At 39.5% G+C, this 27,031-nt stretch overlaps 1 protein-coding gene across 1 annotated transcript in view; it reads right to left on the reverse strand.

Moving 5' to 3' along the window:
- SGCG (sarcoglycan gamma) overlaps positions 1-27,031 on the reverse strand; it is a 108,586-nt gene that overhangs the window by 47,826 nt on the left and 33,729 nt on the right. Inside the window, exon 3 of the mRNA XM_036250229.1 lies at positions 18,286-18,387. Within this exon, the coding sequence (XP_036106122.1) occupies positions 18,286-18,387 (102 nt within the window). The remainder of the gene's footprint in view (positions 1-18,285; positions 18,388-27,031) is intronic.

A 27,031-nucleotide genomic window follows, 5' to 3' on the forward strand; every position in this document is an offset into this window, starting at 1 on the left:
GAGGATCCCTAGGTGGTGCCCCTCTACAATTTCACATCAGTCATTTGTGTCCTCTCTTTTCAGTGGTTAATCTTGGTAGAGGTTGATCAGTTTTGACTAATCTGAAAGGAGTGTTTGATTTCGTTGATTTCTCTATTGCTTTTATGTTTTCTACTTTCTTAAAGTTTTGTTCTTTCATTTCTTCTCTTATCTTTGGTTTAATTTGTTTTTTGCTTTCTAGTTTTTCAAGGTGTATGCAGAAGTCATTGATGTTCTTTTTTCTAATATAGGCATTTAGTACCATAAGTTTTCCCCTAAGCACTACTTTTACTACATCCTCCCAAATTTAATATATTATTTAAAAAATTTTAAATTAGAGCCCTGGCCGGTTTGGCTCAGCGGTTAGAGCGTCGGCCTGCGGTCCAGAGAGACCCGGGTTCGGTTCCCGCTAAGGGCATGTGCTTCGGTTGCAGTTTGTCCCCGGCCCTGGTCGGTCGTGTGGGTGGCAGCCACTCGATGTGTCCCTTCATGTCAATGTTTCTCTCTCTCTCTGTTCCTCTCTCTCCCTCCCACTTTACCTGAACAAAAAATGGAAAAATGTCCTCGGGTGAGGATAAAAAAAAAAAAAAAAATTTAAATTAGAGGAGGAAAAATGGCGGCGGAGTGAACGGAGCTACACAGACCGTCTCCCAGGACCAAACTGGAATTACAACTATAACACAGACAAATCGACGGGAAAAAGCAACAGAGAAGCAGCCTGGAGGACCATACAACGAGGGACGCTGACTCCATCCCGGTAGGCTTGCGAAGGCGCGAGACGGGGCTGGGAGCGCACGGTCGGCAGCTCGGCAGCGGCCTCAGCTGGGAGCAGCGCCCTCGGGTCACACTCCCAGGCGGCCCCACAGCGCAGCCGGGACAGAGGCTGAAACAGCCACAGCCACTCACCTTGGGCTCCGGCGGAGGGAGGGCGGACTGGACTGGAGCTGTGTGGGGACACTCGGGATCTGGAGGGTGCTCAGAGCTTTGGCTGAGTGCAGCCACGCAGGACGGTGGCCACATTGCTCCTTCCCAGGGCTCTGAGAGAGGCAGCAGCCCCTCCCTCGGAGATCCAACCCCACCCTGTGGGCCATTGAAGTGCTAATTGAGGCTCACTAACAACCAGCGTCTGCCCCCCCCTCGTGAAAGCCCCTTGTGCTAAGCACCTGAGGGAGCTTTTCAATCAACTGACAACCCAAAACTCATCAAGTAACCTCGACTGCCAGCCTCCAGGCAAAAAGCTAGAGGATAACAGTACCTTTCCTGGGCCGGCAACTTTAACCAAGAAAGTAAGACTTGACAGTGGTGTTCAACGTGGGTCCTCCCTCGCTCATCTAAACACAGGAGAGGGAGCCACAAACAGCAGAACACCAACACCCACAGGGAAAACTTGATAGGCTCCAAAGCCCACAGTGATAGCCAAAATGGTGAAACACAGAAACAGAAGCCAAATGAAAGAGCAAGAGACCTCCACCGAAGATGAGATCAATGTGGAGCAATTAGGCATGTTAACAGAGCTAGAATTCAGAGCCATGATCTTAAGGAAGCTGAACAGCATGAGTAAGAACGTAGAGACACTGAAAATAAGCCAATTGGAAATTAAAAACCAACAAGAAGAGATAAAAAATGACATATCAGAAATGAAAAACACATTGGAAGGTTTAAAAAGCAGAGTAGAGGAAGCTGAGGACCGGATCAGTGAATTAGAGGACAGGGTAGAAAAAATCAACCAATCAGAAAAACAAAAGGAAAAACTATTAAAAAACAGGAAGACAGCTTAAGAGAACTGTGGGACAACTGGAAACGTAATAATATTTGCATCATAGGAGTCCCTGAAGAAGAAGAAAATGAGCAAAGGATAAAGAATATATTCAAAAAAATAGTGACAGAAAACTTCCCTAATTTGGTGAAGGAAGAAGGCATTCAAGTTCAAGAAGCACAGAGAGTCCCAAGTAAGAAGAACCCAAACAGGCCCACACCAAGACACATAGTAATTAAAATGCCACAAATTAAAGACAAAGAGAGAATCCTAAAAGCAGCAAGAGATAAGCAACGGGTTACCTACAAAGGGAACCCCATAAAGCTCTCAGCTGACTTCTCACAAGAAACACTACAGGCCAGAAGAGAATGGCATGAAGTAATCAAAGTCATGAAAAACAAGAATCTGAATCCAAGACTACTCTACCCAGCAAGGTTATCATTCAAAATAGAAGATCAAATAAAGAGCTTCCCAGACAAAAAAACGCTAAGGGAATACATTAGCACCAAACCAGCACTGCAACAAATGTTAAAAGGACTGCTGTAATTACCAGAAGAAATAGGAAGAAAAATAGAACCACACTAAACAAAAATGGCAATAAATAAGTACATATAAATAATCACCTTAAACGTAAATGGATTGAATGCTCCCATAAAAAGACACAGAGTAGCTGATTGGATAAGAAAGCATGACTCATCTATATGTTATTTACAAGAGACCCACCTCTCAACAAAAGACTCACATAGGTTGAAAGTGAAGAGACGGAAAAAATTTTCCAAGCAAATGGAAAGCAAAAAAAAGCTGGGGTAGCAATTCTCATATCTGATCAAATAGATTTCAAAATGAAGACCATAACTAGAGACAAAGAAGGCCACTATATAATATTAAAAGGATCTATCCAACAAGAAGATATAACCTTAATAAACATATATGCATCCAATATAGGAGCACCAAAATATATTAAAAAACTTCTGGAGGACTTCCAAGGAGAAATCGACAACAACACAATCATAGCAGGGGACTTCAACACCCCGTTGACAGCACTGGATAGATCCTCTAGGCAAAAAATTAGCAAGGAAACAGAGACTCTAAATGAAGCACTAGACCAAATGGATTTAATAGATATCTACAGAGAATTACACCCCAAAACTACAGGATAAACATTCTTCTCAAGTGCACATGGGACATTCTCAAAGATAGACCACATGATAGAACACAAACTAAGTCTCTACAAGTTCAAGAAGATTGAAATCATATCAAGCATCTTCTCAGATCACATTGGCATGAAACTAGAAATCAATTGCAACAAGAACATGCAAAGACATTTCAACACATGGAGGCTAAATAGCATGCTATTAAACAATGAATGGGTCACCGAGGAGATCAAGGAAGAAATCAAAAACTTCCTGGAAACCAATGAAAATGAACACACAACAACACAAAATCTATGGGATGCAGCGAAAGCAGTTCTGAGAGGGAAGTTCATAGCACTACAGGCCTACCTCAAAAAACAAGAAAAATTTCTAATCGACTGTCTAACCTCACAAATTAAAGAATGAGAAAGCAAACAAAAAGAAAACCCCACAGCAAGTAGAAGGAAGGAAATAGTAAAGATCAGAGCAGAAATAAATGACCTAGAGACCAAAAAAACAATGCAAAGGATCAATGAAACAAAGAGCTGGTTTTTCAAAAAGATAAACAAGATTGATGGACCCTTAGCTAGACTCACCAAGAAACAAAGAGAGAGAACCCAAATACACAAAATCAGAATTGAAAGAGGAGAAGTAACAACGAACACCACAGAAATACAAAAGATCATTAACAACTACTATGAACAACTATATAGCAACAAATTCGACAATCTAAGCGAAATGGACACATTTCTAGAAACACACAGTCTCCCAAAACTATTCCTGGAAGAGATAGAAAACTTGAACAGACCAATAACAACTAAGGAAATTGAAGAGGTAATCAAGACTCTCCCAGCAAACAAAAGCCCATGCCCAGATGGCTTCACGGGGGAGTTTTACCGAACATTCAAAAAAAGAACTAATACCCATTCTCCTCAAACTATATCACAAAATTCAAGAAGGAAGACTTCCAAACACATTCTATGAGGCCAGCATAATTCTAATTCCAAAACCAGAAAAAGACACTACGAAGAAAGAAAACTACAGGCCAATATCCCTGATGAACATAGACGCCAAAATCCTGAACAAAATATTAGCAAACCGGATCCAGAAATACATCAAAAAAATTATTCACCATGACCAAGTGGAATTCATTCCAGGGATGCAAGGCTGGTACAATATTCGCAAATCAATAAACGTGATACACCACATAAACAAAATGAAGAATAAAAACCATATGATCTTATCAATAGAAAAAGCGTTCGACAAAATCCAGCATCCATTTCTGATAAAAAACGCTCAGCAATGTAGGAATAGAGGGATCATATCTTGACATAATAAAGGCCATATATGAAAGACCTACAGCCAACATCATACTCAATGGGCAGAAACTAAAAACATTTCCATTAAGAACAGGAACAAGCCCTGGCCGGTTTGGCTCAGCGGTTAGAGCGTCGGCCTGCGGTCCGGAGAGACCCGGGTTCGGTTCCTGCTAAGGGCACGTACTTCGGTTGCAGTTTGTCCCCGGCCCTGGTTGGTCGTGCGGGTGGCAGCTACTCGATGTGTCCCTTCACGTCGATGTTTCTCTCTCTCTCTCCCTCCCTCTCTATCTGTACAAAAACAAAAAAAAAAAAAAAGGAAAAATATCCTCGGGTGAGGATAAAAAACCAAAATAAAAAAAATAAAAAATAAAAAAAAAGAGCAGGAACAAGACAGGGATATCCACTTTCTCCACTCTTAATTAACATTGTACTGGAAGTCTTAGCCACAGCAATCAGACATGAAGAAAAAATAAAAGGGATCCAAATTGGAAAGGAGGAAGTGAAACTGTCATTATTTGCAGATGACATGATATTATACATAGAAAACCCTAAAGACTCCATCAAAAATCTACTAGACTTGATAAATGAATTTGGCAAAGTAGCAGGATACAAAATTAACGTCAAGAAATCGACGGCATTCTTGTACAGCAATGATGAACTCACAGAAAGAGAAACTGAAAAAACAATCCCATTTACCATTGCGCCAAAAAAATTACGATACCTAGGAATAAACTTAACCAAAGAAGTAAAGGACCTATTTGCAGAAAACTACAGGTCATTGAAAAAAGCAATAGAGGGAGATATCAAAAAGTGGAAGCACATATCCTGTTCATGGATTGGAAGAATTAACATCATTAAAATGTCCATACTACCCAAAGCAATCTATAGATTCAATGCAATCCCCATCAAAATACCAACGACATACTTCATAGAACTAGAATAAATACTTCAAAAGTTCATATGGAACCAAAAAAGACCCCGAATAGCCACAGCTATCTTGACAAAGAAGAACAAAGTAGGTGGGATCACAATACCAGATATCAGATTATACTACAAAGCGACTGTAACCAAAACAGCCTGGTACTGGCCCAAGAACAGGCATATAGACCAGTGGAACAGAACTGAAAACCCAGAAATGGACCCAAGGCAATACGCTCAATTAATATTTGACAAAGGTGGCAAGAGCATACAGTGGAGTGAAGACAGCCTCTTTAATAAATGGTGTTGGGAAAATTGGACAGCTACATGCAAAAAAAATGAAACTAGACCATCAACTTACACCATACACAAAAATAAACTCAAAATGGATAAAAGACTTAAATGTGACCCGTGAATCTATAAAAATTCTAGAAGAAAATGTAGGCAACAAAATTTCGGACATCATACGGAGCAGAATTTTCACTGATACATCACCTAAGGCAACAGAAATAAAGGAGAAAATGAACACATGGGACTACATCAAACTCAAAAGCTTCTGCACAGCAAAAGAAGCAATTGTCAAAATGGAAAGGCAACCCACTGTATGGGAGAACATCATTGCCAATGATGTATCAGATAAGGGGTTAGTTTTCAATATATATAGAGTGCTCATACAACTCCACAAAAGGAAGACAAAGAACCCAATTAAAAAATGGGCAGAGGAACTAAATAGACACCTCTCCAAACAGGACATACAAATGGCCAAGAGACATATGAAGAAATGCTCAACATCACTAATCATCAGAGAGATGCAAATTAAAACAACAATGAGGTATCACCTCACACCTGTCAGAATGGCCGCCATCAACAAATCATCCAACAACAAGTGTTGGCGAGGGTGTGGAGAAAAGGGGACTCTAATACATTGCTGGTGGGAATGCAGACTGGTGCTGCCGCTATGGAAAACAATATGGTGCTACCTCAAAAAATTAAAAATTGAACTTCCATTTGACCCAGTGATCCCACTGCTGGGAATATACCCTAAGAAGCCTGAAACACCAATCAGGAAGAATATATGTACCCCCATGTTCATAGCAGCACTATTTACAATAGCTAAGATCTGGAAACAGCCCAAGTGTCCATCAGTAGACGAATGGATAAAAAGTTGTGGTACATATACACAATGGAGTACTATGCAGCTGTAAGAAAGAAAGATCTCTTATCCTTTGAGACGACATGGAGGGACCTGGAAAGTATTATCCTAAGTGAAAGAAGCCAAGCAGAAAAAGACAAATACCACATGATCTCCCTTATATACGGAATATAATGAACATAACAGTCTGAGGAATACAGTAGACCCAGAAACATGGAAGTAGGGCACAGACTGACATCCCTCAGAAGAGGGGGTGGGGTGGTGGGAAGAGATGAACCACAGAACTTATATGCATGTATGCATGACCAATGGACATGGACAACTAAGCCGGGGATGGGGAGGAGGTGGGGTGGGGGGTGCCAATGGGGTAAAAAGGTAAAATATCTGTAACAAAAAAATAAATAAAAAATTCATAAAAAAAAAAAAGAAAAAAAAAATTTTAAATTAGTTCAAAATACTCTTTGATTTCTTCTCTGACCCATGGATTACATATAAATGTTTTATTTAATTACCAAATATTTGGAAGATATTCAGATATTTTTGTGTTACTGGCTTTTTTATTAAATTAATTGTGGTTAGATAACATATTGTATGATTTGAATAATTCTAAATTTATTGAGATTTGTTTTATAGTCAAAATATGATCTAAATAAATATCCATTGTACATTTGAAAATAACTTATATTTGGATGTCGGTGGGCATGCTTTATAAATGTTAATTGTATCAAATAGGTTGATAGTTTGTTCAAATCTTTTATATCCTTATTGATTTTCTGTGGGTTTCTTATATCAGTTATTGAGAGAGGGATGTTGAAATCTCTGAATATAAATGTGAATAATGCTATTGTTTTCTTGCAGTTCTATCAGCTTTTGTTGATATATTTTAAACCTCAAATATTAGGTATATAAATTTTTAGCTACATATATGTTGATGAATTTACTCCTGCGTCATTTGAAATGACTCTCTGTATCTCTGAGACCTTTATCTCTTGCTCTGAAATCTACTTTGTCTATTATTAATACAGTCGATCCTTAAACAACATGGGTGTGAACTATGTGGGTCCACTTATATGTGCTTTTAAAAAATAAATACTGCAAATGTGTTTTCTCTACTTTATAATTTTCTTTTCTTTTTTTTCTTAAAAAGAATTCTTAATTTTTAAAAATGTTTTCTTTATTGATTTTAGAGAGAGAGGAAGGGAGAAAGAGAGAGAGAGAGAGAAACATCGATGAGCCACTCTCAGGAAATCCTCTTATGCTGAACACCTCAGGAAGTTTTTTCATGCAACAGAGAACTGAAGACTCTTCAAGTAACCAAAGCTAATAGCTTCCAAGCAAAAAGCTAGTGGATAACTGAACCGTTCCTGGGTTTGCAAATATACCCAGGAAAGCAAGACTTGACAGTGGTGTTTATCATGGGCCCTCCCATGCGCATCTAAACCCAACAGAGGGAGTCACAAACAGCAGAACACAAACACCCACAGGAAAAATTTGGCAGGCTCCAAAACCTACTGAGATAGCCAAAATGGTGAAACAAAGAAGAAAATCCCCAATTAAAGAACAAGAGACCTCTACTGAAGACGAGATCAATGAAATGCAGTTAAGGAAATTATCAGAGGTAGAGATCAGAGCCATAATTGTGAGGAAGCTCAACAGCATGAATAAGGACATGAGCACCATGAGTGAAGTTATAGAAGCATTAAAAACCAACCAAGTGGAAATGAAAAATGACATAACAGAAATAAAGAACATATTGGAAGGACTAAACAGCAGAGTAAAGGAAGCTGAGGACCAGAAGAGTGAATTAGAAGACAGGGTAGAAAAAAATCAACCAATCAGAAAACCAAATTAAAAAACAAGACGACAGCTTAAAGAACTGTGGGACAACTGGAAATGTAATAATATTCTCAACATAGAAGTCCCCAAAGAGGAAGAAAATGGGTAAGGGTTAGAGAATATATTTGAAAAAATAGTGACAGAAAACTTTCTTAACTTGGTGAAGGAAGAGGCATTTAAGTTCAAGAAGCACAGAGAGCCCTGGCTGGTTTGGCTCAGCATTTAGAGCATTGGCCTGTGGTCCAGAGAGACCTGGGTTCAGTTCCTGCTAAAGGCATGTATCTCAGTTTCGCTGTGTCCCCGGCCCTGGTTGGGTCATGTAGGTGGTGGCCACTCGATGTGTCCCTTTCATGTAGATCTTTCTCTCTTCCTCCCACTCAGTATAAACAAAAAATGGAAAAATGTCCTCGGGGGAGGATAAGGAAAAAAAAAAGCACAGAGAGCCAAAAGCAATAAGAACCCAAACAGGCCCACACCAAGACACATAGTAATTAAAATGCAAAAATTAAAGACAAAGAGAGAATCCTAAAGGCAGCAGGAGATAAGCAACAGGTTACCTACAAAGGAACCTCCATAAGGCTCTCAGCTGACTCCTCAACAGAAACGCTACAGGTCAGAAGGGAGTGGCATGAAGTAATCAAGGTCATGAAAAACAATGATCTGAATCCAAGACTACATCATCCAGCAAGGCTATCATTCAAAATAGAAGGTCAATGCCAAAGTTCTGAACAGAATACTAGCAAATCATATCCAGCAATACATCAAAAAAATTATTTACCATGACCAAGTGGGATTCATTCCAGAGATGCAAGGCTGGTACAATATTCGCAAATCAATAATTGTGATACACCACATAAACAAAATGAAGAATAGAAACCACATGATCATATCAATATATGCTGAAAAAGCATTTGACAAAATCCACCATCCATTTCTGACAAAAACACTCAGCAATGTGGGAATAGAGGGATCATATCTCGACATAATAAAGGCCGTATTTGAAAGACCTACAGCCAACATCATACTCAATGGGCAGAAACTAAAAACATTTCCCTTAAGAACAGGAACAAGACAGGGATGTCCACTTTCGCCACTCTTATTTAACATTGTACTGGAAGTCTTAGCCACAGCAATCAGACATGAAGAAAAAATAAAAGGGATCCAAATTGGAAAGGAGGAAGTGAAACTGTCATTATTTGCAGATGACATGATATTATACATAGAAAACTCTAAAGACTCCATCAAAAATCTACTAGACTTAATAAATGAATTTGGCAAAGTAGCAGGATACAAAATTAACGTCAAGAAATCGATGGCATTCTTGTACACCAATGATGAACTCACAGAAAAAGAAACTGGAAAAACAATCCCATTTACCATCGTGGCAAAAAAATTATGATACCTAGGGATAAACTTAACCAAAGAAGTAACGGACCTATTTGCAGAAAACTACAGGTCATTGAAAAAAGAAATAGAGGAAGATATAAAAAAGTGGAAACACATACCTTGTTCATGGATTGGAAGAATTAGCATCATTAATATGTCCATATTACCCAAAGCAATCTATAAATTCAATGCAATTCCCATCAAAATACCAATGACATATTTCACAGAACTAGAACAAATACTTCAAAAGTTTGCATGGAACCAAAAAGACCCCAAATAGCCACAGCAATTTTGAAAAAGAAGAACAAAGTATGTGGGATCACAATACTAGATTTCAGGTTATACTACAAAGCCACTGTAATCAAAACAGCCTGGTACTGGCACAAGAACAGGCATATAGACCAGTAGAACAGAATAGAGAACCAATAAACGGACCCAAGGCAATATGCTCAATTAATATTTGACAAAGGTGGCAAGAGCATACAGTGGAGTAGGACAACCTCTTTAATAAATGGTGTTGGGAAAATTGGACAGCTACATGCAAAAAAATGAAACTAGACCATCAACTTACACCATACACAAAAATAAACTCAAAATGGATAAAAGACTTTAATGTGTCCCATGAATCCATAAAAATTCTAGACGAAAATGTAGGCAACAAAATTTTAGACATCATACGCAGCAGAATTTTCACTGATACATCACCTAAGGCAACAGAAACAAAGGAAAAAAGGAACACATGGGACTACATCAAACTCAAAAGCTTCTGCACAGCAAAAGAAGCAATTGTCAAAATGGAAAGGCAACCCACTGTATGGGAGAACATCATTGCCAATGATGTATCAGATAAGGGGTTAATTTCCAATATATATAGTGTACTCATACAATTCAACAAAAGGAAGACAAAGAACCCAATTAAAAAATGGGCAGAGGAGCTGAATAGACACCTCTCCAAAAGGGATACACAAATGGCTAAGAGACATATGAAGAAATGCTCAACATCACTAATCATCAGAGAGATGCAAATTAAAACAATGAGGTATCACCTCACACCTGTCAGAATGGCCGCCATCAACAAATCATCAAACAAGTGTTGGCGAGGGTGTGGAGAAAAGGGGACTCTAGTGCACTGCTAGTGGGAATGCAGACTGGTGCAGCTACTATGGAAAACAATATGGTGTTACCTCAAAAAATTTAAAATTGAATTGTCATTTCACCCAGTGATCCACTTCTAGGAATATACCCTAAGAAACCTGAAACACCATCAGATAGAATATATGTACCCCCATGTTCGTAGCAGCACTATTTACAATAGGTAAGATCTGGAAACATCCCAAGTGTCCATCAGTAGACAAATGGATAAAAAAGCAGTGGTACAGACACACAATGGAGTACTATGCGGCTGTAAGAAAGAAAGATCTCTTATCCTTTGAGACGACATGGAGGGACCTGGAGAGTATTATCCTAAACAAAACAAGCCAAGTAGAGAAAGACAAATACCACATGATCTCACTTATTTGTGGAATATAATGAACATAACCATCTGAGGAACTGGTTAGACCCAGAGACGTGGAAGTAGGGTGAAAAAAAAGAAAGAAAGAAAGAAAGAAAGAAACAGTGACGAGAGAGAACATGGATTGGCCACCTCCTGCATGCCCCTGCCCTGCGCATTTGGCCCACAACCTGAGCATATGCCCTGACCGGGAATTGAACCAACAACCCCTTGGTGCATGGGTTGACACTCGACCACTGAGCCACACCAGCTGGTCCTTTATTATTTTCTTAAAAACTTTTTCTTTCCTCTATCATTAATGTAAGAACACAGTATATAATACATGTAATATACAAAATATGTATTAATCAACAGTTTATGTTATCAGTAAGGCTTCTGGACAACAGTAGGCTATTAGTAGTTAAGTTTTGCAGGAGTCAAATGTTATATGTGGATTTTTATTGTTGGGGGGTGTCAATATCCCTAACCCCTGCATTGTTCAAAGGTCAATTGTATAGCCACTCCAACTTTCTTTCTTTAAAAAATTATAGTTTATATTCAATATTATTCTATATCAGTTTCAGACATACAGCAATTTGGTTAGAAAATTATACTTTACAGAGTGGTTCTCCCAATGCTTTACATAGCCACCTGGCCCCATGCATGGTTTTCATGATATTATTGATTATATTCTCTGTGCTGTAATCTACATCCCTGTGACTATTCTGTAACTACCAATTTGCGCTTCCTAATCCGTTCACCTTTTCACCCAGCCCCCCAACCTCCTCTACTCTGACAACTGTCTGCGTGTTCTCTGTAGTTATGATTTAGTATCTATTTTGTTCATTTGTTTATTTTATTTTAATTAATTAATTAATTTCTTTATTTTTTAATCTTCATCTGAGGATGTTTATATTTTAGAGAGAGGAAGGGAGATTGAGAGAGAGAGAGAAATGGGGGGAGAGAAACATTGATGTGAGAGGGAAACAGTGATCAGTTGCCTCCTGAACACGCTCTCACCAGGGATCAAACCTGCAACCTCGGTATGTGCCCTAACTGGGAATCAAGCCTGCAATCTTTTGGTGTATAGGATGATGCTCGAACTAACTAAGCCACTGACCAGGGCTGTTTGTTTATATTTTTCTTAAGATTCCACACATATGTGAAATCTTTTGGTATTTATCTTTCTCTGAGTTACTTATTTCACTGAGCATATACCCTTTAGGTCCATCCATGCTGTGGTATGGTCAAGTAGCATTAACGTTCAGGGGTGGGGAACCTTTCTTCTGCCAAGGGCCATTTGAATACTTATAACATAATTTTGGGCCATACAAAATTATCAACTTAAAAATTAGCCTAGCCCAGCCAGTGTGGCTTAGTGGTTGAGCGTCAACCCATGCACCAAGAGGTCACTGGTTCAATTCCAGGTCAGGGCACATGCCCAGGTTATGGGCCCAATCCCCAGTGGTGGGCATGCAGGAGGAGGCCAGTTGATGTTGTCTCTCATCAATGTTTTCTCTGTCTTCCTTCCTCTCTCTGAAAATCAATAAAGAAAAAAGATACTTTAAAAATTAGCCTACTATATTTGGTCAAACAATTAACACCCCTAATGGGATGGCTGGAACTACTTCTCTTTGGTGAGGTGTTTGATGTTAGCTGGGATTGATTTCGTGGGCCTATGTGGCCCATGGAACAGACATTCCCCAACCCTGGAGTGTATGTACTACAGCTTTTTTATCACTCATCTATTGATGGGCATTTGGGTTGCTTCCATATATTGGCTATTGTAAATAAAGTTGTAATGAACATAGTGGTGCATATATTCTTTCAAATTAGTGTTTCAGGTTGCTTTGGATATATTTCCAAAAGTGGTATCGCTGTGTCATAAAGCAGTTCCATTTTTTATTTTTTAGGAGCCTCCACACTGTTTTCCATAGTGGTTGTACCAATCTGCATTCCCACCAGCAGTGCACAAGGGTTCCCTTTTCTCCACATCTTTGCCAATGACTCGCTTGTTGATTTATTGATGGTAGCCATTCTGACAGGTGTGAGGTGATATCTCATTGTAGTTTTTATTTGCATTTCTTTAATGATTAGTGATGTTGAGCGTATTTTCATATGTCTATTGGACATCTGTATGTCCTCTTTGGAGAAGTATCTATTCAGGTTTTCTGCCCACTGTTTAATTGGGTTGTTTGCTTTTCTGGTATTAAGTTGTCTGAGTTCTTTACAAATTTTGGAAATTTACCCCTTATCACATGTATCATTGGAAAATATGTTCTGATCAGTAGGTTATCTTTTTGTTTTGTTGATGGTTTTCTATGCTGTGCAAAAATTTTTTCATTTAATGTAGCTCATTTTTTTCTTGTTTCCCTTGCCTTGAGGAGATATAGCTGAAAAAATATTGCTAGGAGAAATGTCTGAGATATTCACTCCAACTCTCTTTTTGTTAGTTTTAGAATAGCATATCTTTTTTTTTTTTTTTTTTATCCTGACCCGAGGATGTGTTTATTGATTTTAGAGAGAGAGAGAAAGAGAAAGAGACTGATGTGAGAGAGAAACAGCCATCAGTTGCCTCCTGTGTGCACTCCCAGCAGGGATTGAAATTGCAACCTAGGTATGTGCCCTGACTAGGAATTGAACCTGCAAAGTTCTTTTGTTTTTGTTTTTCTGGGGTGTGGGATGGTGCTCCAAACAACAGAGCCACTCAGTCAGGGCAGTATAGCATATCTTTCAAAAACTATGTTACTCTTAAGTTATTTGTGTCTTTATAGTTAAGGTGGGTTTTGTAGGTGGCATATAGTTGATCTCGCTTTTTTATTTAATCTAATACTCTCTGGCTTTCAATCTGAGTATTTATACCATTTATATTTGATGTGATTATTGATATCGCTTGGTTTAAATCTACTAATGTGCATTTGTTTTATATTTATTCCATTTGCTCTTTGTGTCCTTTGCTGGCTTCCTTTTGGATTGAATATAATTTGTGGTTTTACTTACTCTTCTGTGTTGACATATTGGCTATAATTTGTGTTTACTTTAGGATTTATACTATATATCTTTCACTTAGCATGGTCTGTCTTCAAATAATTTTATGAGAATTCATGTATGATTTAAGAACACCATAACAGTACTTCCATGTTTTCTCTCATGGTCTTTGTTTTACTGTGGCTATAAATTTTACTTCTATTATAAACCCTAAAATACATTGTTTTTATTTCTGCTTTAGTGATCAAGTATCTTCTGAAATGTTTAAAATAATAAAAAGTATTATTTTTGTTTACCCATGTATTTACTATTTCTGGTATTTTTTATTCCTTTGTGAGGATTCATATTTCCATCTGATATCATATTCCCTGTGAAGTAATTCCCTTAATATTTCTTGTAGCTCCAGTCTGCTAAAAACTTTTTTCAGCTTTAGAAAATATTAAAAATTATTTTATTTTGGCTTTGTTTTTTAAAGATATTTTGGTCTCTCACTGTCTTCTGGTTTGAATTGTTCTTGACTAGAAGTCTGCTGTCTTCCTTTCCTCTTTTTATTATTTTTTTAAATATGCAGTTGTCATTTTCCTCTGGCTGCTTTAAAGATTTCCTCTTTATCTTTAGTTTTAAGCAATTTAATTATGATGTGTCTTGATATAATTCTTGTTTCTTTTGTTTGGGGTTCATTAAGCTTGTTTGATCTGTGGGTTTAAAGTTTTCATTACACTTGGAGAAAAATATCATACTTTTTTTTTTTTCCAAATAATATTTGTCCTTTCTTCCCTCTATTCTCCTTCAAGGATTCTAATTACAAACATATATGACCCCTTCACATTGTCCCTCAGTTCACTGATACTCGGGTAATTTTTTTTGTCTTATTTCTCTTTGTTTCATTTTGGTTAGTATCTATCTATTGCTGTATTTTAAAATTCAGTAATCTTTTCTTCTTTCGTGTTCAGTCTATTGTTCATATGTTAATTCCATCAATTGACTTAAAAAAATTCCAGGCATTATACTTTTCATCTCTAGAATATTAATTTGTGTGTGTTTTTTTCTTCTGTGTTTTCATATCTCTCCTTAACATGTTTATGCTTTTCTTGACCTTTGTGCCCAGATGGAATATAGTTTTCTTAAGCTTCATTCTAGGACACACTAAGTCACTTGGAAAAAGTATGACTCTTTCAAGACTTCTTGTTAACCTTTGTTATATGGTACCAGACCAGAATTTATTCTACTGCTGATCTTGTGCCGCTCCTGAACCAACACCTTTTGAGTACTCTACCATGACTTACGAAGTTTTCCCATTCTGGCTGGTGTAAATACAAGCTATTACCAAACCTGTGGGAACTCTCTCCTGTTCTCCTTGAGTGGTTACTTCCTCAGCCTGCGGCGGCTTCCTCACACACCTGCACTGTAAGTACTTCTGTAGAGACTCAATGTGTGTTAGGATTTCAACATATTGACATTCAGCCCATAGCAACAATCATTGTTTTATTTTCTCAAGGTTTTAGCTGTTTTATGAGAGAGGGTAAATTTATTCTCTGTTGTTTCTGCCATATATTACCTGTTTTGACTTTGTAATTGTTCTTTTAATGAAAGCTACTCAAAAACAGATTTATCTCCTTGAGAATCTTAATTGTGCTTTTCTAATCATTTTCAGGTTGATTATTTTTACTTAGTTGGAAGTGAATTCTCTTTTTTGCAGTGTTTTATTTGATAGCTTTACCTTGTGTGGTTTGAAGTTTTTGTCTCAAGCTCCCGTGCAGATGTGTTTTAAGTTTTGCACTTACCCAGCCTGCCTAACGGCTTTATTTGTTTATTATTATTATTATTATTTAATGCTTAATTTTTTTTTAGTACTGATGTCCCTCCTTTTTCCCTCTTTGATGCCCTCCTCCCCACTCTGGCCACCTGCGCCCTCCCCAAGGCTTTAGCGCTGTTTCCATTCAGACCGCAGGTCTCTCCGCTGTATATGGTGGCTCAGGGCTGCTGTCCTCAGCGGTACTCAGGTCCTGCTCTGACCGCTTTGTGGGCCCCTCCCCACAGACACGCAGCTTTATTCAAGCTTAGGCAATAGTTGCAACTATTTTCTGCCTTTCAGTGCTGTCTCATGCAGTGGGTTTATCTGAGGTCCCAATCATGTTGATGCCATTTTGGTCTCTGTTCCTCTGTGGATTTTGACTGTAAGCCATCCCTGCCTCTTTTCAGGGTTGTGAACTTCAAAGACAATAATTTCAAACAAAGCTTTACCTCTGTGTGTTTCTGTTTCATTTCATGTTTGACTATGATATATATATATATGATATATGTATATATATGTATGTGTATATATATTTTTAAATTAATTTCATTGTTGAGAGTATACAGATGACCCACATTTTCCTTCTCCCCTTCTCCACCTGGCTCCCACCCCACTCCAGGCCCTCACCATTCTATCATCTGTGTCCATGGGCTATGCATATAGGCATATAAATTCTTTGATTAATTTTTAAATACATCCTTTTGTTTTATCATATATAATTGCTATGTGTTTGGGTTAACAGGCAGGGTGGATGGGTTTAAATTATAAAGTCCAAGCTCAGTCTTGACAAGATCTCATGCATTAATTTCGAGAGGTCCCCTTTTCACACTGATAGAGGCTAGAGTACCATGTTGAATTATATTTATAATTAAATATTTAATTATAAATAATAAAAAAGTTTTCTCAGCCCAGCAATACAGAAAAATACCTTGCAAATTCATAAAGTAACTTCTGCAAGTATATGAAAAATTAATTTCTAGAATCATTTTTGAAAAGGAAATATAACCAATACAGTGCACATGAAATGTACAAGACATAATTTTGTTCAGTTAATCCTATTATTAAAAGTCATATTAGATACAAAATACTTTACAGCTCTTTTATCACATAATATTATTCCAAATGTTTGTGTAATTTTGTGTATTGATTCGCATATCACATTAATGCATCATTGTGAGACTTTAATATGTGATTATCTAAAATAATTTACATAATTTTGCTTCATGATTCTTTAAAGTATACTGTAGATGAAAGAGTCTCATAAGATATAACTAAAAATATTATTGATTCCAGAATATTAAATTTACTATAATCTAATTATCTGATTTTAGTCACCAGGCTATTCTACCAATCTTATCTAACATAGCGCTGAGGGAGACAACGCTAAATTCTAATATTTAAATTTTTTGTTCACATCTATTTTCCGTTTTATAAAAGCTTGTGTGGATCCCCCATGTCCCCATACGACAGGGCTGCTCTACATGGAAAGGCCATCATGACTGACGCAAGTGATTATCTGGGTACACTCAGAATCGGGCTCGTGGGGCAGCAGCCTGAGACACTGCAGGTCATTTGTCTGTTCTTGCTGTGCAGAGATGGTTCCTGTAACGTCTCATCACTGCTCACGCTCTGTGCTCTCCTTTGTGGTCAGTATTTCTGGGTAAGTTTTATGCTGCATCGTTTGCAGTTGGTGGCAGAGTTTGGTGGTCACTCTGATGTCTAGCTGGGGAGTACTCTCTCTCTTACAAGACCACGTCTTTCTCAGGGGTCAGCCTTTCGTTTCCTTTTTAATTGCTCCAGAATAGCAACTGGTAAGTTATAGTTGGATGCAGTTTTAACATTTTATTTAGCTAATTCCACCTAATCAGTAATCTAGCAAAATGTTTAGCTCCACTTCAAAGTCCACAGTATCACATAAGGAACAAATAGAACATATTACAAAAACTGTTTGACTATGTTTTGTGCTTGGCTCTATTTGTTATAAATTTCATGGAGTTAAATGAATATAATACTGAGGTAGCTTTACTTTTAAAGTCACACAATTATTTAATAACAGTGACATTTAATTTCTTAATGGAGACTCCTACAAGATCACAATCAGTATAATTACTACAGAACATACCACTATGACACTACTTTCTTGCTAAGCTTTTCAGATAAATCCTAAAAGCCTTGAAAGAAGTATTAAATTACATGCACTAATGGAAAGAAGTTTAGATTGTTTTTGATTAAGGCATTAAGTACCAAACTTTATTATGGTCTAAATTACTGAGGCCAAGTTCAGCTTTGAAGTGCATGAAAATAGAGGCTTTTTAGAAAGTAATGTCAGAAATAAGTTCCCCAGCCTCAGAGCCAAGCCTTTTACGAAGAGTGTGTCATGAATGTGTGTACATGTGTACATTTTAAGAACTCTCCCTGGAAATTTCTGTGCTTAACCATTATTTGTTTTTCACCAAACACAAATGGTTGAAACATTTCATCACTGTCTTACCGTTCTGGAGCATATTTCTTTGGCATACAACGGGAATAAAAATTCTGATTCCCCTTCCAGGCGAAGCCCATCTGCTGTAACACCCAAGTGACCCATTCCTGTCTGTCAAAAAGATGAGACAGAAAGATTTTGTTACAATTTTCTTTTTCCTTTCTTTCATTGTCAGCTTGAATTACATATGCATTTTCATCAATTTCCTATCAGCATTTTTCTTTATTTCTTTTAAATTCTTTATTTAAGCTTTAGTTCTTTTTATTCAATATATACTATTTTCTTAAGTCTTGTGTAAATACAGAGCCCTATTTAGGAACTACATATAAGATTCAAATGATCTCTTTACAATAAACACCCAAGAGCTTACCACCACGTTAAGACAAAGAATTATACCACTGCTATTAAAAAATTTTTTAATTATGATGCAATAAAATGGACTCTTTAGAGGTGTACAGTTTTATGAGTGTGAACAGGTGTATCCACCAACACAACCAGGATGCAGAACAGTGTTCTCACAACCACCCGCAAGTACCCTAACTGCTTTTTGGAGGACACCTCAGGGGCACCAGGCGGGTCACCAGACAGCCGGCACCTACGGAGCATTCTTCACGGGAAAGCAGTGAAGGAGGATGTGGGGCTCCAGTCACCGTGTCTGCTCCCGAGCGTTTCCAGGCTCGAAGAATGATCAGAAAGGACAGAGGACTTGATTCTGGAGATCACATCCCGCCATCATGCCATTACACCTTGTGGACATTTCGAAATTTCATTTCCTCTGCATTTTCAGCAGCACTCAATGCCGATCTCGTTCTTCTGGAATGCTGTCCTCATGTGCTTTCCATGATTCCATGCTCTCTGGCTTTTCTCCCGCTGGAGGGGACACGTTTCCCCTCCTATTACACATTCACCGTCCTCTGCCCAGGCCTCATAGCTGGCTTCCCCACGCTGAGTCCGGGGCCCTTCCCGCACCCCCTCTCTGGCCACACCACCTCAGTGTTGAAGACACACCCTTTTGATTTGCAGTTTAGGATCTCTCTTCTGAGCTCCACACAGATGTGGTTGCCAATCTGTCCTCTCCTTTTGAATGTCTCCAAAGCACCTAAATTCAGCATATGGAATCTTGATTTTCCCTCTATTTCCCCAGGATAGACTTGGATTAAAAAAAAACACACAAAAACACGGCAGAGCAGAAGCATTGAGAGAATGAGCAAAGATATTCAGAGACTTTCATGCAGTGACAAGTGGTTTCCAGGACAGATATGTTACTCTGAACTGGCGCCATGGACGTCTCTGGTTGACAAGCCCATCGTCAAGAACCGAATCAACGTGTAATTACATCCTCTGCGTGGTTGTCTATCTGAGAACCACTGTTAGGGCTCTTCCCAGAGCTGGGTTTGGGAGCAGTGGTTTTCACGCTGTGCTTGGTAGAAGCCCCTGGTGCGCTGGGCTTGGGCCGAGCCCCCACAGGCAGGGGGCGCCCTCTGCGGTCTCTGACAGTGTGATTCAGTGTGCAGGTGGTTTGAAGAGAAGGATCGAAGTCTCCAATGTTGATAAATAGCCTCTCACAGGATCCAATTACGCATTCGTAAAGCATGGTTTACAAAGTTAAACCAACATTAGAAATATTATAAGATTTGTTAGGACTTACACAGCAATATAATTCCTAAGGACCATTTTGCTAGCCTTCTCACTGCAGGAGAACAAAGACCAAACTTCCAGCCACAGGAGAACTGGCCCTGACAAGAGATGCCAGACACCAGGAATAAAACCATCTAAGGAACCAAAACTGCAAAGAAGCACCCATATTCCAGTAGACCCAGCCCCCCGACCAAACCCACCAACCAAGACCCCAAAACCCACTGACTGACAAAAGCTTCCCGCCAGTGGGTGCATGTAAGGACAAAACTCCAGCTCCCAAGGGCTGCCGTCATCCACCCAATTCCTCATGGCTCAGTGATGTGTAGCCCTTCCTTTGGATCCCCACCCCCACCCCCTTTCTTTAAATAAAGCCAATGTTTCTTTATTCATTGTCTGAGGTTGCTATTTAGCATGCCTGCATGCCTTAAGCCACTGACTTTAACCTTTCAAGATTCATCACATGTGGCTAAGTAGTGTAAACCCTGACAATTGTTGCTTTTTGTTGTTGTGATGCATGTGGCTGACTTCAGCTTTGACTGCCCAGGCATCCGCCTCAAAGACAGCCATTTCCGGTAAACACTAAGCCACAAGGAGCCAGGCCGCCTTCCCCACGGAGTGTCTTTTGTTTTCCAGCTCTTGGTTAATTTCATTAAGTGACCATTTGCTCCACTTGTTTGCTTTCTCTTCCTGTACTTAAATTCCTGCTCCTTTGTTTTAAATTAACCAATAAAGGGTGGGTCAGGTAAAACCCTAGGCCCCTAGCCTCCATCCCAATAAAAGCAGAGCCCCAGGCTCCTGTGAGCTCTCAACCTTGCTGTGTGGCCCCAGATGTTCTGTGGAATTTCTAGGTCTAAGTAACAAAATTTCCTGATGGTTATTGCTGAAGAGCATCTTGCAGTCATAAGAACCACCATGGCTGGTCCAGCCACAGCCTTGGTAATTGATAGGCTGAGCCATACAAAACAGGATAAGACAATTTTTAGCATACAATTCTGTCAGGAATTTTATATCCTAGAGGTAAAGTGAAGTTTTGTGGGTTTTTAAAAAATGTTTCTATTGATTTTTCTTTGTTAGAGAGGAAGGGAGAGAGAGAGAAACATCAATGTGAGAGAGGAACATTGATCGGCTGTCTCCTGCATACCCCTACTGGGGATCGAACCTACAACCCAGGTACATGCCCTTGACCGAGAATCAAACCCTGTGACTCTGTCCACGGGCCAGTGCTCTGACCACTACGCCAAACCGACCAGGGTGACATGAGATGTCTTACAGTCTCTTTTCACCTGTAATAGCCTATGATTTTAATAAAATAAATTACAAACCTCTGCAAACAACAGATCTCTTATACAATGCTTGAAAACAGAAGCATATGCCTAATTGTTTAGGATTTTTTTTTAAGTCAGGTATGTTGAGGTATAATTTACAGACAATAGTATCTACCCTTTTAAGTAAGCCTTTCTCTGAGTTTTCACAAATTTACACAGCCATGGACCTCAACCCAATCAAGATACAGAACGGTTCCAGAGATCATAAAAAGTGCCCCGCTCTAGTCACACCACCCCCACACTCCCATTCCTTGGCAACCACTGCTTTCTGTCCCTGTAGTTTTTCCTTTTTCAGAATATTATACAGATGAAATCTTACAGTATGGAGCCTTTTCAACCTGGCTTATTGCACCAGAATAATACATTTGACATTCATCCATGCTGTTTTGTTTCTTTTCACTGATGAGTGGTATTCCACTGGATGAATGTACAAGCCCCTATCCACTTCTATGTACAGGTTTCTGTGTGCACACAGTTTTCATTTTTGTTGGGCAGATACCTAGGTATAGGATTGTTGGGTCATATGGTTAATAAGAAAGTGGGCATTTGTGTCTGTATATACATGGAAAACCATAAGTTGATACAAATTTTTTTCTGAGTCATAAAATTTATTCCCATGAATCGTGTCATACTATTTTATAAAAATATTACGTGCATGTACTATTTTTATTATTTATCTATTTTTTTACAGACATTTCTCCTTTTCTCCCCATTGACACCCTCCTCCCCCCCCCTCTCCGCCCCAGGTTTGTTGTCCATGTCCATTGGTTATGCATACATGCATATCAGTTCTGTGGTTTATCTCTCCCCCCTCCACGCCTTCTTCTGGGGATTGTCGGTCTGTACCCTACTTCCACGTCTCTGGGACTACCCTGTTCTTCAGACTGCTATGTTCTCCATGCCATTCCCTTCTGACCTGTAGTGTTTCTGTTGAGAAGTCAACTGAGAGCCTTATGGGGTTCCTTTGTAGGTAACCTGTTGCTTATCTCTTGCTGCCTTTAGGATTCTCTCTGTCTTTGATTTTTGGCATTTTAATTATTATGTGTCTTGGTGTGGGCCTGTTTGGGATCTTCTTACTTGGGGCTCTTTGTGCTTCTTGAACTTGAATGCCTTCTTCCTTCATCAAGTTAGGAAAGTTATCTGTCACTTTTTCTTCAAATATATTCTCTAACCCTTGCTCATTTTCTTCTTTGGGGACTCCTATAATGTGAATGTTATTACGTTTCTAGTTGTCCCACAGTTCTCTTAAGCTGTCTTCCTGTTTTTTAATTGTTTTTTCCTTTTTGTTTTCTGATTGGTTGATTTTTCTACCCTGCCTTCTAATTCACTGATCCAGTCCTCAGCTTCCTCTACTCTGATGTTTAGTCCTTCCAATGTGTTCTTTATTTCTGCTATGTCATTCTTCATTTCCACTTGGTTGATTTGGTTTTCAGTGTTTCTATATCTTTACTCATGGTGTTGATATCCTTACTCATGCTGTTGAGCGTCCTTAAGATCCTAGCTCTGAACTCTACCTCTGATAACTTGCTTAACTGTACTTCATTTATCTCATCTTTAGTATAGTTTTCGTGTTCTTTCATTTGGGATTTGTTGCCCAGGAATGGTTCAGTTATCCTCTAGCTTTTTGCCTGGAGGCTCAGTTACTCAGGGCCTTGGAATGTAGCCCTCAGATGTTCTTCATAAGAGGATTTCCAGAGGGCGGAGCAGATGCTGGTTGTTAATGAGCCTCAATTTGCATTTCTTTTGGCTCACCTGGGTGGGCTTTAATCTCTGAGGGAGGAGCTGCTGCTTTTCCCCACAGGTCCGGGAAGAGCAAGCTGGCCACCATCCTTTGTGTCCATGACACAGCAAAAACTCTGAGCACCCTCCAAATCCTGGGTGTTTCCACAGAGTTCCAGTCCAGTCCGCCCTCCCTTTGCCGGAGCCCAAGGTGCTCTGTCCAGCCCTCTGTGCTGTGGAGCCAGCTTGGAATTTTAACCAGAAGGGTGCTGCTCACAGCTAGGTCTGCTGCTGTCTGTGGGCTTCCAGCCTGCCACCCTCTCATGCCTCTGCAGATCCTACCGGTGTCCCTGGTTATATGGTCCTGTCCTGCTGCTTTTCTATTGCTTTTTTCCCACAATTTGTCTTTATTTTAGTTGTAATTCCCGTTTGGTCCTGGAAGATCATCTGTGTAGCTTCCATTCATTCCACCATCATTTTTTTCTCCTCTGGTTCATACAAATTTTGATTTCAATCTATCACCACAGGGTTTACATGATTTTTGTTTCCATATTTGCACCTTCCTTCATCCATAGTGAGAAACTTGACTCCCATTGCTCATTCATTTACTTATCCAACCAACCCCCAGAGCTCTACACCCATTCCTCAGGGGCTCCAGTGATGAGGGTTCTACTCACCCCTCTGGGTCCTGACACCCAGTGCTGGATCACACCTCTTCATAGATGCCCTACTTACCAAGCTGGGCCACCACAGCTCCCTACTCTTCTGCACAGGGATTTTATATAGTTTGAAGCTATCTTCTTACAAAATAGTTATAACCATAAATGAGAAAATAATAGTTTTACAGAGAAGGTGCCTGGCTCAAAGCAATGCACCAGGTAAAAAATTTCCTGCACTGATGAAAATCCTGAATTCCAGAAGGTTGAATAGACAGACAGGTTTTAGGAATTGGGGAAGGATAGACACAGGAAGCAGGGTGGTGCATGAGCAAAGCCTGAGTGCAGGAGATGAGGACAGGGAGGCGAGGGTGTCCTATGGTGACCAACATTAGGAGAAATGAAAAAAATGGGCACCTATTGCTGTAGACTTGAGGCAGACAGTAGAGGTAAACCTATGAAGGTGGGGGGGGGGCATGTCTGATGCTCTCTATTGACCATCATCTAAGGGGAGGATCTGGAGCAGTATGACCACAAGTTCTGGACACAGGTCCATTCTTGACCCTAGTGAGATGGTGAAGACTAGCTCTGGATATGTGGGGGTCTCCCTTGACCCCCATTTATTGCATTGTGGCTCTCCCTCTTTGTACTCCATCTTATCATAGTAACTGCAGTTTTCTGAGCACATCAAGAACCTTCACGCTGCCATACGTGGCTCAAGTTGTTGACTTAGAATAACTTACATGGTCATTTCTTATTAATTTTCAAGACTCATTTCAGTTATTCCTGTACTCTGTGCATACCTCTATGTCAGCAAATATATGATTACTGATACATGAGCCTGTTTATCTCCACCATAAACTATTGGTTACTCCTCTCTTTGTGAGGTGGAATCTAATCCTCTCCCCTTGAATCTGGGCTAATAAAATACAGCAGAAATGACATTGAAAGAGCCTTTGAGGCTTCTACTCAGGTCTCCTGGCGCACTCTGGAAGCCCTGAACATACCTACATTGTGAGAAATCCAGCTAGAAGATCACATGCTGAAGAGGCCAAGGGTACCTAGCCATCATTTTCAGCTGGGCCCAGCCTCCCACCCTTCCCTGCGCTGGCACCACATATGTGAATGAAGCCTCTTGGACCCTCCAAAAGAGCCCCAATACCAGTGGATTATGTCTGAGTGACTTCAGTTGACAGGGGGAGCAGAAGAATTGCCCAGCTGAGCCCTGCCCCCTTTCTTGACCTACAAAATCAAGAGTTATGATAAAATGGCTTTTGCTTCAAGCCATTAATTTTTGGAGTGATAAGTTTTGCAGCAATAGGTACCTGGAACACTTCTTGAAGTCAGGATTTAACCATATCTATTCTCACCTCTTGGTTTAATGTCTCATATACAAATGTGTTTATTACATGGTTGTTGAACTGTTAAATATTCTGTTTGTAGGAAAAAATCAGAAGATCAGTCAATAAATTCAGTATCATCAAGATCCTACATTATGCCATATTGTCAGTTTAATGTTTATGTAACATATCAACACTGGCTTTCCTTGCATCATTTGGTGTCAATTCTAATGTGACTGCACTAACATTCATTTATTTGGGGGGCAGGGATCAATCAAGTGCCAATTTTTGACTATTCTGCTCCTATGAGCTCTGAATGGGCTCAACACTTCTGAGCAATAGCAAGGGGCAGGGAGAGCATGTCCAGCAGAGTGATGTCAATTTACATGGAGCATCGTGAGGACAAGGTCAGCAGTCGAGTCCCTCCCATGGAATGACAGTAGGTAGAACAAGCAGGACAGTGTCCTAATGCCAATGCTTTCTCCTTACAGCCTGAACCTTGAACTGTAGCACAAACCCTTCCAGTCCCTCCTTCATCTTTCCAAACTGGAGTTAGCAAGTCATGTGTTGCTCTCACCCTTAATTGCAAGTGAGATTTAACAACTAGAAGTAGAACATGGACTAATCAACTTTTCCTGAAATCTTAACTTCTTTCTTCACTCTAAATGTCAAGAGACTGCACAAATTTCTCTAGTGTCACAAATTTCTCTTTTTTTTCCTTTTATTTCCTATGTTTCAATGAACCTATATACCTTTTTTAATTTTCCAAATTAATTATTTTTAAAGTAACTAACATTGATAACCTTCTCATCTTGTATACATTAAATTTCTTCTGTCTTCCCTCTCTGTCAACGCTGTGCCACTTGACACCTTAAAGGTCTAGCTGGTTGAAACAGGGAAAACGATGTGAATCTCCTTGACTACTCACAAAAGCACTTCTCTTCTGGCACTTTAGTCACCAAATGTGTGAAGATTTTCCCCCACACCAACAAGCAATTCTTGGACAAGGGAAGGTGTCTAAGAACTCAACTCAATTTTGATACCATCTACTCAGAGATATCATCAGGTTCCACAGACTGAGGGCTCAGTCCCATGAGACTGACCCCCCGCCCCCCCCCCCCACACACACACACTTCAGATGCCAGTCACAAGCCAGGTTCTTACTTGTGCTTCTCACCAACTGGCTATAGATCGGAGATTCAGTCCTTCCAGATGTTCCGCATATTGTGCTTTGTGATGGGGACCCATTCTGCTTACAAAACAGTACTAGACAATCAGATATCTACATGGAAAAATTGAATCTTGACATGTACTCACATTATACATAAAAATAAATTCAATATGATTGGCATTTATAAACAAAACTCCTGGCAAAGAACACTGAAGAATCTGCATTACTGAAGAAGGCAAAGATGGTTTTCTTAAACAGGCCACAGAAAACCATTTTAAGTTTTGTTCACTAAAAGACACCTTTAAAAGAGTAAGAACTTAATCTACAGAGAGGAAGAAGATATTTGCAATACATATACATAAGAAAAGACTAGCATTCAGAATATGTAAAGAACTACAAAACAGCAAGACAAAAGATAGACAACCAACAGGCACTTCATAAAAGAGGGTATACAAAAATCCAGTTAGCATATTTAAAAAGTCCAATATTTTAGTCATTATGAAAAGATAAAATACAAACCAATACACCCGAATGGCTAAAACAATATAGAAGAGAGAATGGATGATGTAAGAGGCTCCTGAGCTCCTCTGCTCCCATAGATGCAGCCAGTACACAGCTACAAACCAACCACTTTCATCTGAAAGAGACCCAGAGCTGAGCGTCGCAACTCCGATACGCTGGACACATGAAAAAATAAGCACCTCATAATGGCTAGGAAGGGCTGAGACACACTCTCGCCCTAAACCCTACCCCTGGCACAGTGCCATGTGATAGGGAGGAACCCCCACTTCCAGCTTTTTTCTGAGGAGCAAAGGGTCTGGTCCCCACATCTAGCACTTCAACTTTTAAGACCCTCACCTGAGTTCTGGGCCCCCCAAATACCTATATCTGAAAGTCAGTGGGCCT

Source organism: Molossus molossus, unplaced genomic scaffold (genome assembly GCF_014108415.1).
Source record: "Molossus molossus isolate mMolMol1 unplaced genomic scaffold, mMolMol1.p scaffold_m16_p_9, whole genome shotgun sequence".
NCBI classification, from domain to species: Eukaryota; Metazoa; Chordata; class Mammalia; order Chiroptera; family Molossidae; genus Molossus; species Molossus molossus.